We start from the raw sequence: 15415 nt of genomic DNA, 5'->3' as shown, positions 1-15415 counted from the left end.
TTCAAGATGTAAAACTGGAACAGAGAAGCTATTGAGTGGCTTAATTCAGAATTTTCCATGGTAGAATGTAGTGCTGTTTTATTAAGAGAAAAAGGTGTAATTTTACAGCAGTAAACATTGTAAAGAATCTGGATACCTAACAATCCACCTCTAACCAGGTGTGTGTGATGGCTCTATAGTCTCCACAGAGCCACATGCTTATGAGTTTTAGGAAGTTAACTGATCTGCACATTTCATTCATTTAATCCTGAACACTAAACAAAGCCTTTTAAAGATTGAAAATGTTAAAGTGCATTTTAAAATAAATATTTCCCCATAAAACTTCTCAGTTCACTTCTGCCTCGTCAGGGGCAGCCAATAAATACAAGCTAGGTTGTTCAGACCTTTGATTCTCAAAAGCACGCATAGAACACCTGAATGTTCAAAAGCAGCTGCTTCCACTTTAGGGCATTCTGCATCATAGGAATCAGAAACAAAGTACCTGCAAAAAATTACTAGTAGTAACAATACCTACCCATCCATTCGTTAAAGAAATGAAAGATAATTATAAAACAGAAAGCCTATGCCTCTGTTTTTTCTTTCAGATTAGTTGAAAATAGTTTTAGAAGAAAATTTCTCAATAAAAGAGAGTAGATTTTTTTCCATGGAACTCAAAAACAACTCATTTGACTGAAACTTTGAGGTTCTTGCTGGGTTTTTTTGTAAGCACTTGCTTTCCTTGCATTTGATGTGTCTAAAATGCAGAGTATGTAACCTAGAGGAGTTTCTGTCCGATAAAAAATTAAAAACAAAGGAGGAGAGCATTTAAATTTCGATCAGATAATACCACAATGTAGCACATCCAAGAGGATGTCTTCAGTAGAGGCTAAAGTGTTGGGTTAAATGTTTCCAAAAAGTCTAGCTCTTCATGTTGTCCTTTGACATGAGTCTGTGGAGATGCTTTATAAATGAGCTAACTGGCCTGAGTGATGTATGCCTGAGTGCAGTTGTGCTAGAGGCAATAATCTACCTGTATTTCAGTGAAAATACAAGTTAAACCCCTGAGGGCAGACAGTTCTGCAGTGTTTTCCACCAATATGGTAACATTCCTAAAAGGACAGGCAATCCCTGTATTTCATTTGGAGTGGCTCAAATTCCTTTTAAGATACTTTTTTAGAATTAGGTGAGATGAACCTAGATGTCCTATTCTCTCCAGTAAGTAGTTACATTGCCAATGAGTAGAGACAGTGACTGATCAGGGAGGGGCTGGCAAACTCAAGGCTGCCCCTTCTGGATGGCAGCCACCCAAGTTAACTCTGCTGCAGAGATATACCAGGAAGAACGAGAGTTAAATAAAGGGTCGGTGAACAAACAGCAAAACAATAAAAATAGTACTCACGGTTGTAAACCACTTGCTAACCTCCAGTTATGAGCCCTAAAGATTGGTCCCTCAGAATGAACCCTGAATCTAGAGGATTCCGAATAGTGGTCAACCAGTCATGTACAACTTTTTGCACACAGAAACCTGCATACTTGGTAGAGGTGTCAATTCAATCACCGGATACCTATCTTTCTGTTTGTAGCCAAAGTCACAGAAGCCTTCTAGTCCAGGAACTGAAGAGAAAATACTGGCAAGGAAGGACTTACAAAACAGGGATCTCTGTCACAGTCAAATAACTGATTACTGTAGGACTCGGTCCAGGTTGTTCTGTGTGTGCATGAACACACTAGGGAGGCAAGTGATCAGTCTCCACAGTTCTGGAGTATCAACAGGATTAATTCTTGTCTGTACTATTCAAATATTACAAAGCAGATTACCTAACAGATATTTCTTTTGAAAGGTGCAGTAGTACTAATTGCATGTAATTATTAATTTCAGGAAGTGGGTGCACATACAGTTGTTATTTGTCGTAACTTTTCTTTTTCTACTTGTTGATTCTTGCTCCCATAACTCCAGACAACAGAAGATGAACTAGAAAGATAAATATAAATACCTACAAATTTTTCTTTCAAGGAAATGCTGGTATTCATAGCCCATTCCACACATGGAGGGAAGAAAAATCTGAAGTTTTCAGTAAAGTTTACAGCTGAAGGAGTGAGAGTAAATCATAGTGATTTATAGCCATGTAAGTTTTCTAGGCAGAGCTTATTAAGGGAGAATTCATTCCTAAATTTTCAGCTTATACATAGGAGATGGTTGAAAGTTTTTCATTTTAAGTTCTGGAAGCAATAGTTATTATGGAGCCAAAAAATAAAGGAATGTGACCCCGTTGCTAAGTAACAAGTTTCAGTTACTTCCAGATTCTGCAAAGAAAGACTCAGAAGTCAAGACTGGGGCAGAAGGAAAATGAGCAGATTAAAACCTAACTAAATTTTAGCGCTAAAGAGCTTGTATCCTTTTGCAGAAATCTGGAAAGCCTTTTACAAAAACTATCTGTGGTAAGTGCGTTCAGTCCTGTGAATCCCATCAGGAAATGTTTTACACTCAGCACTTCAAAAGAGAAGCAAGTAATCAAGAGAAGCCTTTAGTCTGGCTTGTGTTTGCCATCCCTTGATTTTGTATCTACAAATGAAGTTATTCCAAACAAAACTATTCTGATTATATTTCTTGGCAGGAAAAGAGGCCACATAATGTTTAATGTGCATGTGTATAACACGTGTGTATAACTTCAGTATTTTAAAAGTCTATTTTGATTCTTGGCTTTAAGCCAGATGTCTTATTTTTAGCTTTACCTTTGAGTTTTCTAATTTACTTTCAGCAAGGAAGAGTTTAGAGAAATATTTTGTTCCTGTTCCTGTCTAATACTGGCTTTTTTATTTTTAATTCAGAGTTCAAAATTCAGTTCAGCAACTACCTCCTGAATGTTACCTAATCAGAGGGACTTGCTTATTTACAGTGACAACTTCTTTCCTGGTTTAGTTGATTTCCTGGTCAAAATGCTTTCTTATCTTAAAAATATGCAGTCATTTTCTGTAATTCATTCAATCATTAATGATTTCCTAAGGAAGTTGTCATTCACCACTATCAGTTGGAGAATATGATAAAATCTGAATTAATTGTTTGGTATAGTAGAAATAAGCTGTTGTCAGAGACTTACTGTCTCTACTTTGAAAATAAATATCTTGGGTTTTAGCTGCCTTTTACATAGCCCGGGAGTTCTCTGTCCTATGGTAATTTTTTGTTCCATCATCAGTTCTTAGTTGGATTTGTAAAATTGATGTTTTTAACATGATTCAATGAAAAATCAGATTTTTGTAACAGTAGTTGTTGACAGTAAGAAACATAGAAAGGAACAGTGGCAAGGAATATGGAACATCAAAGTAAAGATGTGTGGTGACTAATCAAATGTATTGATGAGTGTTATATTTAAGCTGGTTCACAAGTAAACATGAACTAGTGAAATAGCTTCTTTTTACTTAAGTCTGCATGCATTGTCTTATCAACGGGAAATAACCCTAACTGGAGGTTATCAACATAGGTCATATTCCCAAGTTCCACAGCAAGAACATGTTGTTATAGTTTGGCATCCAAATGGAATAAATCTTTCTGTTTCATTTCCTTCTTTTATTACAGCTTCATATCACATTTTATAAAACAGGGTAAATGTTAATATTGGCAGTGTTCAGTGTTGATGTCACAGTGCAGAATTTGCTCTTTGTAAATATTTTTATAAAATATATACTAGCCTTATTGTTATCATGTTTCTGTTATGGCAATTGGTGCTGACTGTTGTGTGTTCAAGAAGTGACCAGTTAGAAATGTTATTCTCAGCAACACCCTTTTAATTTGTTTCAGGAAATCGAAAGGTTGGAAAATAAATTAAATCAGAGCCCAGAAAGATGGCAGCTTTTGTGGGAAAGGGTCAAAATGAATCTAAAGGATGACACCAGACAAGACAATGTAAGTAGCAAAAGAGCTCGTCCAACAGAGTAAGTTAATTCCTGCTGTAAAGGCTACCTGGGACACTGACAAAATCACTGTATATTTGTTGGCGTAAAACTTTTCTTTCTAAAAACTGAATATATTGTTCTAACCTAAGATACTGGCTCAGTATTTCTGCATGTAGAAAAATATATATGCTTGTGCCATTTATCTGATTGATTCTCAAAAGATTAATGCATCAGACAAACCAAGCATTTTACTAATATACAATTTATGACTTCATATATGTAAAAGATTCTTTATGCCTGATTCTTTAAGCACAAAAAACTCAGTTCCTGAAAGTGGTTGAAAGGACCTCACTGAATTTCAGGGACATGTAAAGATATTTGCGAGGCTAAATGGAATTTTCAAATTGTAGATTCTAATCAAAGTAGGATCTGCTCGTGCTCTGTTCCCGGCTCTTGACTGCTGTAAAACTGACTAGTCGACAGTATAGATACATCCTAAGTCAGATGTTGCCTCTTCACTGTCTGTGTGTGCTAGGAAGAATATTAGATAATGCTTTATAGGGAGCTTTCTCTATAAACTTGGCACAATTGAGTTACCAGCTCAAAGCTGTTCCCTGACTCTTCAGCTTCCCAAGCTCGTCTGAGTTCGCCAGCCTCTACGCAATGGCTAGTCCCCAGCACTACTTTGCTTTGTGTCCTTTGCTCTTGAGAAAGCAATACACTTAATGTCTGTCAGACATTGATATCTGTCATTCAAGTTCACTCTATACCCTAGACAAATTTAAAATGAAAAAAAAGTTTTATCCTAGCAAAGAAGAGGATTAAGTTTTTTATTGAATAATTGGAAGCAGAAAAGAAAATGGAAGCATAAATATTCCTGACGTCAGTCTCCTGTCCTAGCCATTATTTAAGGATTTTCTGATGAATGCAAGGGTCAGTCCCAAAGGACTCCATCTCTAGGATGCTGTCATGTAGATTAAGACCAAGTTCAGGATCCCTGTTGCTCCAGTTTTACTTGAAGTTTTTTGAGATTCTACTGAAATGACTTGTATCTATAAAGTTGCTCTTGGGAACCTCACTTTTTGTTTCTAACTAATGAATTCAGGGAAGTTTACTGTATCCAAAGGTCTAGATGCTTCTGAGAAAGCAAGGGAAACATTGTTCAGGCTTATGTCACTGGGATATACAAAAGTCTTGTGAAATACTGTTTTCTCACACCACGTGAACCCTTCTGCTTAAGAAATTAACTGAATTGCCATATCTCTGCCTCTTCTTTTCTGAGGCAACATTGACTTGTATTATGAAGATATTTTTGCCCTCATAATAATTTACAACTTACATCTTATACCAACTATTATCTATATACTATTGAGGCAGTCTGATAATGCAAGGCACATTACTCAATTTTCACAAAGATCAGAAGTGACATATTAAGAATATTGATGAGCATGTTGGTATGTATCTCATCTGTTTGTCAGTGTAAAGGTTTGAGCTGTTAGAGTAAAAAAATGCCTTTTAGTGTTCTGTGCATTGCTACACATATTTAGGATTTAGCAAATAATAAAAGGTAAATCAAGCCATAACAATCTATTGTAGATCTGTCTAATATTTAATATAATAAAGGTGGCTAAGCATTTTACCTCCTAGTGAAAACTTCTCTATCGACAAGCTGTTATTGTTCAAATCACTGCGTATGTATTGGGATAGCATATATGCTATTCAGCAGCCTAATGGAATTCAAAAAACTCTCTGTTTCATTCCATTTGCTGGGAATATTTGGAGAGACAGTGGAGAGATCAGTGTACAAATCAAATATTTTGGTGAAGGCTTATAATATACTGACGGCTTAGATACTTTTCTGCTAGTGCCCTCAACAATCTCAATTTCTTAATGTAGTTTCACTAGTCTACAAAAGTTAAAACACGAAGTAAGAATCTGATCCTCTCCCCTTCTAGCTATCTAAAATATTTACTTTTAGATGCAGTAAAAACTCTTTTAGTTTTTTCTATCATGTACCCCACTCTCAACAGAATCAGAACTCTCTGTTAATGTTTAATAAGAGGTCAAACTTTTCCAGTTACAAAAATGTCTACATATTCACTTTCACCTTTTGTGGTCACTTTTATCCTCACTAGGAATCTCAGAATGAAAAGTTTCGCAAATCTTTGTCAAGTATTTAAGTACCTTGTCAAGGTGCTAGCACTTATCTTCTGAGGACTAGTAAAATTAAAGCTGGAAAATCTGTTGTCAAGTGCATGACCCACAGATGTGTGTAAAGATGATGTCTGAAATAATGCAGTTATTCCAGAATCAAAATCAATAAAATGTTCCCTTGAAGAGTGCACTCCAGTTAACATTGTACATCAATTTCTGTCCTCTTCAGACTCTTCTTGCACAGTGTAGTATAATGAGTACAGTGAACATACACTAGGTTCTCATTAATTTAGACTAATGACTAGAAAGTTGGGTAAAAACAAAATTATAAAATTGTAGTAAGAAGACTAGCTACAGATCTTTGCTATTCACTTCTTGTGTGCAAGTTGGTAACTTTGTGGATTACCAAAGAGAGTTGTGGATTGTATGAGTTAGAAAGAATTGTCTCCTGTAATACTTCTTCTAATGTTTTGGTTCAGCAGTCAATCACATTTCTCAGTTCTAAACTTGGCTAGATCTTGTTTAACTTTGTTTGTTTTATTTTTATCTTTTTAGCTCAGGAGACATCCTTCTGGCTCCTCAGGCATGATGTCAGCTAATCTACATTCCTATCAAAAGAGGTCTTTGTTGGAAATACCTGACCGCGGGCTGGCTGAGGAACAGAGTGCAAATATCTCTCCCTCCAATGGAGTAGACAGAAGAGCAACTACACTATTCAATCATTTCACATCAAAGAATGATGAAAATAGGTAAACTGAATAGTCATAGAATATTTATGAACCTCATTTTAGTAGGCATTACACTACTGTTTTACCTTGTATTGTAACAGTACAAGTTTCTGCCTTAGGGAAAAAAAAAAACAAATTTTCATATATACAGAACACTCTGATCCTGCTTTACTGCTTTTCTGCAGTTTTAATTATATTTAGCTGTCTTGTCAGGGAGGCCCTCTCTCTCCTAGTAATACCTTTAAATATTTCCCTTTATAAGCACGAGCAAAGTGTAGCTGCATGATATTCAATTCATCCAAAGCACTGAAACAGTTAGTGTTTATCAGTGAATCACAGCTACCAATAACTAATCTAGTCTGTGGTTTAAAACTGATTTGTTATCCTGCAGTAAAACAAGTGCTTAAATAGTGTAGCCATTTGGGACTTTATATATCACTAGTTTTCAGATTATGGAATCACGTGCCATTCGTGTTTTCTGTACCTTCCAGATCTTTTGAAGGTACGCTATACAAAAGAGGAGCTTTGCTAAAAGGTTGGAAACCTCGCTGGTTTGTGCTGGATGTGACAAAACACCAGGTAAAACCTTTTCGAGAGAATGGATTTTTATGCGACTATTCTGTTGCATTTTTATTTACTGAGTTTGTATAGATTGATTTTACAGATAATACTAATGTTTTTTTCAAGAGCAATGTGTATATTACATTGTTACAGACTGTATGTGTATCTTGTGTGGCTGACATAACATTCTGAATGAACGGTATTTATTTAAACAGTGATAACTGTTTGGTATATAGTCATAAAAGACTTCTTGGACTGGAAATTATGCATTATTGTTTGGACTCAAACATTTTTGTCTTTTCATATTTTCAGGGCATTACTGCATACAAGCAATATAAGCAATTTTTTGAAGTACTGCTAACATGAGAAGGACATAAAGCAACTAAATGCTGAGCGTAATCTGGCCTTTAATATGACCTGTTTAGTTTTCAGAAGGACCAAAAACTCACTCTAAGATAGCTAAAAAGTTAGAAGGTGTTTCATAGAGTGCAGTTGGGAAGCTGAGAGCTAATACGGTAGCTGACAGCAAATTTAATGGAGGCGTTCTCATTGAAACTGTAGTAGTTACCATATGTTCCCAAAGCATGTATTTTAAAGCCCTTTGTTCCTCAAGCACTTTGCCTTGAGCACTTTTCTTTGCAAATGGAAGTACATTATATACTGTGGAAAACTGCAATCTGAATTTTTTTCAGTAGAAAAATCCATTTACCTCTTATGGCATGTTTGGTGTTTTTCTGTAATCTGTATTTAATACAGCTGTTCTGGAATCTCTATATGAAAGTATTTTCAAATCTTGAGAACAGGATCCTGGATCTGTCTGAAATCATTTTTGTCATTAATTTTGTCATTAAATTGAGGTGGAGTTTCACCCCAAAATTTTATCTCTAAAAGTCCTCAAATGCCAAGTTCCTGATAGAAAAACAATTTCAGATGCCATGTGTAGGGAAATTTTAGATTAGTCATAGTGAAGTGAGTAAATTTAGTTGCAGTATGATTCATAAATGTTCTGAAAATCATTGCACAGCAAGGAGCACTGAAAACAGGAGATCTGTTCTAAACATTTTACCCAATTTACAATGTATGCTGGAACTCTGCAGTGGAATCTGTGGTCTCATTGAATAATGTTGGGTCATTGGGCAGTAATCTTCATTGAGCCAAATATTCCCCACAATTTGAGATTTTTAAAGTAACCATTGAGATGCTTTTGCTAAAAAAAAAAAAAAAAAAAAAAAAAAGTGTTTTAATTAACACACTATTAAAAATATATATAGTACAGACTGAGCGTTTCTAGACTAGTGTGCCAGTGTGCCAACCAGTGTTCTAATTAGTCTTCCTGGTACACAAGAGAAAAAGTTAATTTTCTAGAAGAAAAAAAATACTTTTAAAATTTTATATAACCAAATTTTCTTCTGTGTATCATGGATGTAAGAGTAATACACAGTACGCAGCAGATACAGGTCAATCTCATTTGCAATTCTGTTGTGCATTCTTTGCTTTGAGGGTTTGCTTTATTTTTTGCATCAATTTATAGGGATTTTTAAAATAAGCAACTATCTTTTCTAGAACTATTTGCATATCAAAATTCATTTTACAGAGTGGTTAACATTCAAATCAAAGTATCTTTGTAAGAAAGAAAAAAAAAAGCTTTGTTCAACCACTAAGTGCAGTATAGGAAAATGTGAGTTTTCTATGTAGTTTGTAATTATCTAAAATGATACTTAAATTTTTGCTGATCACTTAAAATTCTTGAAATATAGAAAATAGTAGATATTATAATATAATATAATAATATATAATAACATAATATAGTTAATAGTATTTTATTAACTCCTCAGTGAAAGTAAAGCTCTTTTGTTAGTTTCAATGTAATGGTCAGTGAAGAAGTTGGTTTTGGTATGAAAACTGCTAGGGAATGCAGGACTCGAAAGCCCAGGTTCTGCTCTCATCCTTCACACCTCCTTCTACCCTGAAAGCAAAGCGTGACTTTTTGAAAATCCTCTGCTCTGTAACAGTAGTGATAAAACACTCCTCCCTCAACTCCATCTTTCTGCAAAGGAGCAGGGGGTGGAGACATTGCTGTTATCGGAGATGTCAAATATGGGACAGGCCAGTTGAGGGCTATCGCCAGTCCCACCATTCTTTATACACCAAACTTCTGGTTTCTGTCAGTTGTGTCTTAGAAGCAGCCTGTGTCTGATGTCCTCCTAAAAATTTTTTTGCCCCCCACCCCTGGCCTCCAGTTTTACCCAGGAAAAGGGAAGAAAAAGCAAAAAGTCCACCTAAATAGCATACTTGTGTTTGTTTTTTCTCTTGTGGGTCTAGCTGAGATACTATGACTCTGGTGAAGATACAAGCTGTAAGGGACACATAGATCTTGCAGAAGTAGAAACAGTGATTCCTGCTTCTCCGTCAATTGGAGCCCCAAAACATGCAAGTGAAAAAGCATTTTTTGATGTAAGTATATCTGTTCTTTATTTGACCTTTATCTGAAACTTTCTTCTCTTGGTGTGTTTTAACCTGTTACTTTCATTCCTGCTGGAAGGTGAGAGCTAGAAAGAGCTGTCAGGCCAACTCAGAACAGAGCTGTTACACAACTAATATCTGGCCCTCACTCTCAACACACAGCAGAAATTCAAAGAAATGTTTCATTCAAACCCAATTAGTACATTGGGTATTAAAGTTTAAAATAAAGTTTGCTAGTTTCTTTTTGTTTTGCATGTTGGCTTTTCTATCTTCATGTTATTTTTTTTTCCTTTACAGTTGAAGACAAGTAAACGTGTGTATAATTTTTGTGCCCAAGATGCCCAGAGTGCCCAACAATGGATGGATAGGATCCAGAGTTGCATTTCAGATGCTTAGAAAGGAATAACATTCCATAATCAAGACATGTTTAAAGCACCTCTTTTTGTAAGAAGACACGTTTTGAAATGTTACTGACGGACAACCAGCCTTTCTTACATTTCAGCCATAAACTTTCATAATATGCTGAAGTTCCTTTTCTATTTAAAAATGATAACCACTATAACTGCTATTTTTTTCTGCAGGGAGGACTTTGAAAAATAATGATCCATTTATCCCGAATTTCCCCTTTCTTCAGTACAATTCCCAGCTATAAAATGCCTGCTGTATTGCACTATCATCTAATCTTGTTTTTCTCATTTCAGAGTTATCCTGTTAGAAAACCTATCCAAAGTTAATTGTAGAAATTTTCCTTCCAGTAGGAAATCTATTTTCACGTTATTTATATTTTTAAACAGAAAGTTCATCTTTCCGAACTAGTCATTAATAAGAGGGAACATGTCTACAATTCCTTGGAAAAAAAAAATCTTGAAACTTGTGAGCCCAGTGGCATATATATCAGGTGGCTGATGTTTAGGCAGTTGGTATTTTTTAAGACCAAAAAGTAAAATCGCATGATATCAAATTTTCAGAGAAGGTATATTTTCAGCGTGCAGGCTGTTCTCTAACCGTGTGTTCTTCAGAGTACTCCTGCAATATTGCTACGGAATTTCAAGTTCTAGTGATTATCTAAAAATCATAGCACTTTTATTTTGGATTTTGTTTGCTGTTATTATGGGACAATGAAAGAAAAGTGGCTGACACTGTCCAGGAGAAATAGGCAACAAACTAGGAATTCAGTGGAAGAAAAATCTCTTGAAATATGAGAGTTGTATATGTTAATTTATGTGCTGTTCTGCTCACTGTAAAATAAAAAATAACAAACATGGTAATGCACTAAACAATAAAGCAAGCACTTGCACTGAAATCTTTAAAATGCAGACATTTTGAAGGACAGAGGTAAGTTATTTATAGCAGAACAATACTAGCTAGTTAACAACATTTACAGATAATAAATATGTACATAATTGGGTTTCATGTGTTGCGATTTGATACTTTCTAAACATTTTTTGCACATGAATCAGAAGACGGTTTATAGATTTTTACATTTGATAAAATTGTGCTTGTTCAACTTAATATCTTGGAGAAACAGTTTTTAATAGCCCCAAATTAATAGAAATTTTACATTCTACAAAAAGCGATGACATTGATAAGTAATTAAGCCGTTGTGTTTATTTTGAAATGTTTATATGTTAAATAGCACACTAATATTACAAAAGTTTTGTACATATGATTCAGTATTTTCTCATTTTTCCAGACATTCTTCTTGTAATTTAATGTCAACCTAACCAAACTGACTATACTTACAGGATTTTTCGGTTATTAAATTGTTTGTTTGTTTGTTTGTTTTAACTAATGTATTCTGTCAGAAAGGAACATAAATTTCTCACTTCACACACAATAGGAAATGCAGCTGTTTTTAATACATTTGCAATTTCAAAAAAAAAAGGATTTTTCTAGCATTTTTCAACTGATGAATTTCCACCTGTGACAATGGTGTTTGCACATTTGTATTTTTCTTTGTATATGAAGTACTTTTATATGTACTTTGTAAAATACTGATCCCATTCTTAGGTTATATAAAAATATACACACCACTTCTTATTTTGTAACTAGTTCATTTTAACTCCTGTATGTTATATGACTTATGTATGCTAATCATCTTGTAATAAATACACTTTTTAAGGAAAAATAAAACCCTTCCTTTTACTGTAAAAGAGAATAGAGGTATACAGCAGGACCCACATCTTGAAGCATTTGCCACAGGCCCAAGACAAATCCTTATTTACTCTGTATTAAAAACAGAGGGTGTACTAAAACCAGTGTGGTCTTTTGTATACTTGCATATATTCTTACATAGAAGTTGCACTTGAGCATCCTTAACTCAGAGTTAAATACTTGTCAACAATAGCACTAAAAGCTAAAGAAATCAGAATTTAAAGCAGAATTATCATTCTAACAAGTCTCAGTGTGTAGCCTTTACTAAAAGGCTAAATACCTAATGTTCAATACTAAGACATTGAATAATGACCCAGATTTTTCCTATGTGATTTCAACCACATACCTTCACCCTAAAATGTATTTCACTCACGTATATCATCTTATGCTTAAATGATCTGGTTCATAAGAAATGACAAGGTCTCAGTTGAGAATGGGCATCTAACTTGGATTATTGGGTGTATGCCCACTGGAGTGGGACAGCAGAGTTAAAAAGGAAAGGGAATGTGTGATGGAGGTAGGGGACCTGTGACAATTCTTGGCTGCTGTGGTGCTTAGATAAGGTTTGCAAATTGGGCTTGGCATGGATGCTAATGTTGCCTTAAATGTTGATCTCAGTTTTTAGTATCTGTATTGGTGGAAAATGGACTCGAGCAACTTAACTCAAAAATATCCAAATAAAAGTCAAAATGAGATGTACAAGATTTGTGTTGTTTATATAAGGGATATACAAAGGAATGGTAGGTATAGGCTTTTGTTGTGAAGAGACAGAGTTTGCATTGTCCTTGATGATCTTTTCTATAGAAAATAAAGATTCAAATTGCAGACCTAGAAAAAATATGGAGTATAGCATAAACTGGGGATTATCAGCCTATTTGATTTGTGGCAGCAGTAGAGAAATAGGAGTAGAGAATTTGCTTGGGAAAAATTCTGTGTGCAAAGGGATCCATCTGCATGTTCTATGAAAATTTTCCAGAAAAAGGAACCTGTCCAGGAGTTGGGGAAGACTATTGTGTCACATCGTTATTCCCATGCTGTGTATCACAACATTCCCACTGTAGAAAAGAGACAGTATCATCAGAGGCTTACGTAAGGGAAGAAGATTACTTATCCTTACTCCGTGCTGAGCAACACAATGCCTATAGAACAGGTGACGGGATGAGCTGAGTTTAAGTTTTGAAGAGTTCATACTGGCATATTATGTTACCACCTTCTCCTTCCTATCTAACATACACGTGTTTTCTGTAAAAGTCCTTACTCTTTATGGAACTTCAGAATTAGTATACTAAATAATAAAACACGTAGCATACCACGTGTGTGGGTCACTGCTTACGTAATAATACATGAACTAACAGACACAGGGCCAGGTGTTCAAGATTTTTTATCACGTCCCACACATATTATGTGTACCTGATACTTTGTGAATTGCAGACATAGAAATAAGTTGTGATCTTGTCCAAGTGCTGTCCTTTTGCTGTTTCATCCTGTAACATTCTTGGAGTTTGTCTAAGTGGCTGCACCGCATTTCTCATTTTTCGTATCTTTGATCATTCAGATATTTTGTGTGTTCATGATTATCCTGTGATTGCTCTGGGGAGTCAGAAAACAGAAATGAATTTGCCAGTTCCCCAGTTATGCTAAAATTTATGCTGAGTATCAGTGTTGCGCCTACTTTCTCTGTTTTTGTCAATCAGGTTTGTTTCTTTCAGAATTTTGGCTGCTCTGCAAGCCAAGGACAGTATTAGCATCCACATTCTCATTTCGGAAATTGTCATCTTTGTGTTTTTTCACATAAAAACTTTTCTTAACTGTCAGGTAAGGATGCTCTCTAAGTTCACTGTTGTTTCTTCTCTTTAATTACTTCCTCAGTCTCTCAAAGGAATGGATTACTAATACAGATACTACTGATAATTATTGGGGTTTTGTTTCTTTTTACACAGTACAAAATCTCCAAAGACCATTTTTACTTTTTTTATTTTTCTGCTGTAGACCTTCCCAGTCTAAGCTGATGTGACTTTTCACCCCAAGGGACTACTTAATTCTCTGTTTAATCTTTTCAAAGATTCTTGAAATCTTTTCAGAAACTACTTTTCAAAGATCATCTGTAAGAGCAAATGTGTTTAGTGTACTGTGCTGTGATAGCCTCTTTATCCACAACCACACTCTAGTAATTAAAACCCAGACACTAACTCTCCTTACCACTGACAGTTGTGGAAGTTTCTCCTTCATCATATGTGGTAGAAACAGAGACTGCCTGTCCAGACTGAAGCAACTGAATACTAGATGTCATTTCTGGTTTAGCAAGCAACTCTAAAATAAATTCAGAGAACGAGAGAAGGTTGTCATAATGCTCATCTGAGTCGTTCTTGAGACGACAGAGTCTTTCCTAAACTGAGATGTTTGATTTCATATGTGGACTACATCTGCTACTTGTAGAAAGTTGTCAAAACCCAAACTTGGAACAAAAGATAAAAGCTGTATTTTAAAAGCAGATTCTCCCATGTATTTATTTATACCTTGATCTCTATGCAGACTCTGCAAACCGGGATTTATGTTAGTGGGAGATGAATTTTTATTCCAGATTGCTGGTCATATCTAGCCTAAATGCTGTCCAATCCATAGTGCCCTGATCTGATCCATCTTTGCTTCTCTAAAATACTACTTGCTGTTATCATGCAGTCTGAAATTGCATTTTGTCTGGTTTTATGTTGTACCATATAGTTTAAGATTCTTCCTTTTTCTTCAAGTTTTGCTTCCATATCAGTATTTGCACATTTGTGAAATAAATGGAAAATATTACTAGATTGTGGGAAGATTATTAATGCTGTTATCCATCACGTGTTCTTTTTTGAAAATGTTTCATTTATATGTCTTCCAGGAGATATTTAGAGAGCCTGTATTTTATCTGTAGAATAGGCAAGAACAGAAGATGCAAATAGTTAGGATAAGAGGACCACAGTATTATCCTGGAAAGAGATATGAAGGTAGCAGTTGTTTCAGGCATTGAATGATACTTTTTCCTTCCCCTAATACTCAGCTAATATCTGAATAGTCTTGCTTTATTTTAAGATTTACTTGTTGATGAGTATTCCAGATTTTATATTGGTATTTTGTCATTTGTTGTTGTTTAATAAATTTCTATTATTGTTCAACTCAGTAAGGATTCTTGTATTTTAAATCCACTCTATCTGGACCTCCAAAAATTTCAGTGTTCATTTGTGTTAAAAGACCCCATTAATTGCCCCAAATTGATATTAGGTACTACATCACCATTTCAAGATGGACAAGTCATACTGCTTTGAATTTTAATGCCCAGAAAGAAAATGTGTTTGGTGCAAATGCTTTCCTGATAAGGAGAAATTCTCAGGTAGCTCAAGAAACTAACGTCCCACTGACAGCACTGCGGGCTTTGCTGTTTTACGCTGGCTGTGGGCCAGCCTCCTAAGGAATGCCGGTGAGTTCAAAATGATATTCACATCAAGACC

At 35.2% G+C, this 15415-nt stretch overlaps 1 protein-coding gene across 1 annotated transcript in view; it reads left to right on the top strand.

Annotated features, from left to right (window-relative positions):
* The window catches only part of SBF2 (SET binding factor 2), a 281893-nt gene extending 270341 nt beyond the window's left edge, over positions 1–11552 (top strand). The window contains exons 37-41 of the mRNA XM_067296115.1: positions 3776–3880; positions 6580–6773; positions 7244–7331; positions 9636–9767; positions 10074–11552. Coding sequence (XP_067152216.1) covers positions 3776–3880; positions 6580–6773; positions 7244–7331; positions 9636–9767; positions 10074–10172 — 618 coding nt within the window. The 3' untranslated portion in view covers positions 10173–11552. The remainder of the gene's footprint in view (positions 1–3775; positions 3881–6579; positions 6774–7243; positions 7332–9635; positions 9768–10073) is intronic.
* The last annotated feature ends 3863 nt before the right edge of the window (positions 11553–15415 follow it).

The sequence above is a fragment of the Apteryx mantelli genome, chromosome 4 (assembly GCF_036417845.1).
Source record: "Apteryx mantelli isolate bAptMan1 chromosome 4, bAptMan1.hap1, whole genome shotgun sequence".
NCBI classification, from domain to species: Eukaryota; Metazoa; Chordata; class Aves; order Apterygiformes; family Apterygidae; genus Apteryx; species Apteryx mantelli.
Note: the sequence above shows the minus strand (reverse complement) of the source record. Positions and strands in the feature narration are given on the sequence as shown.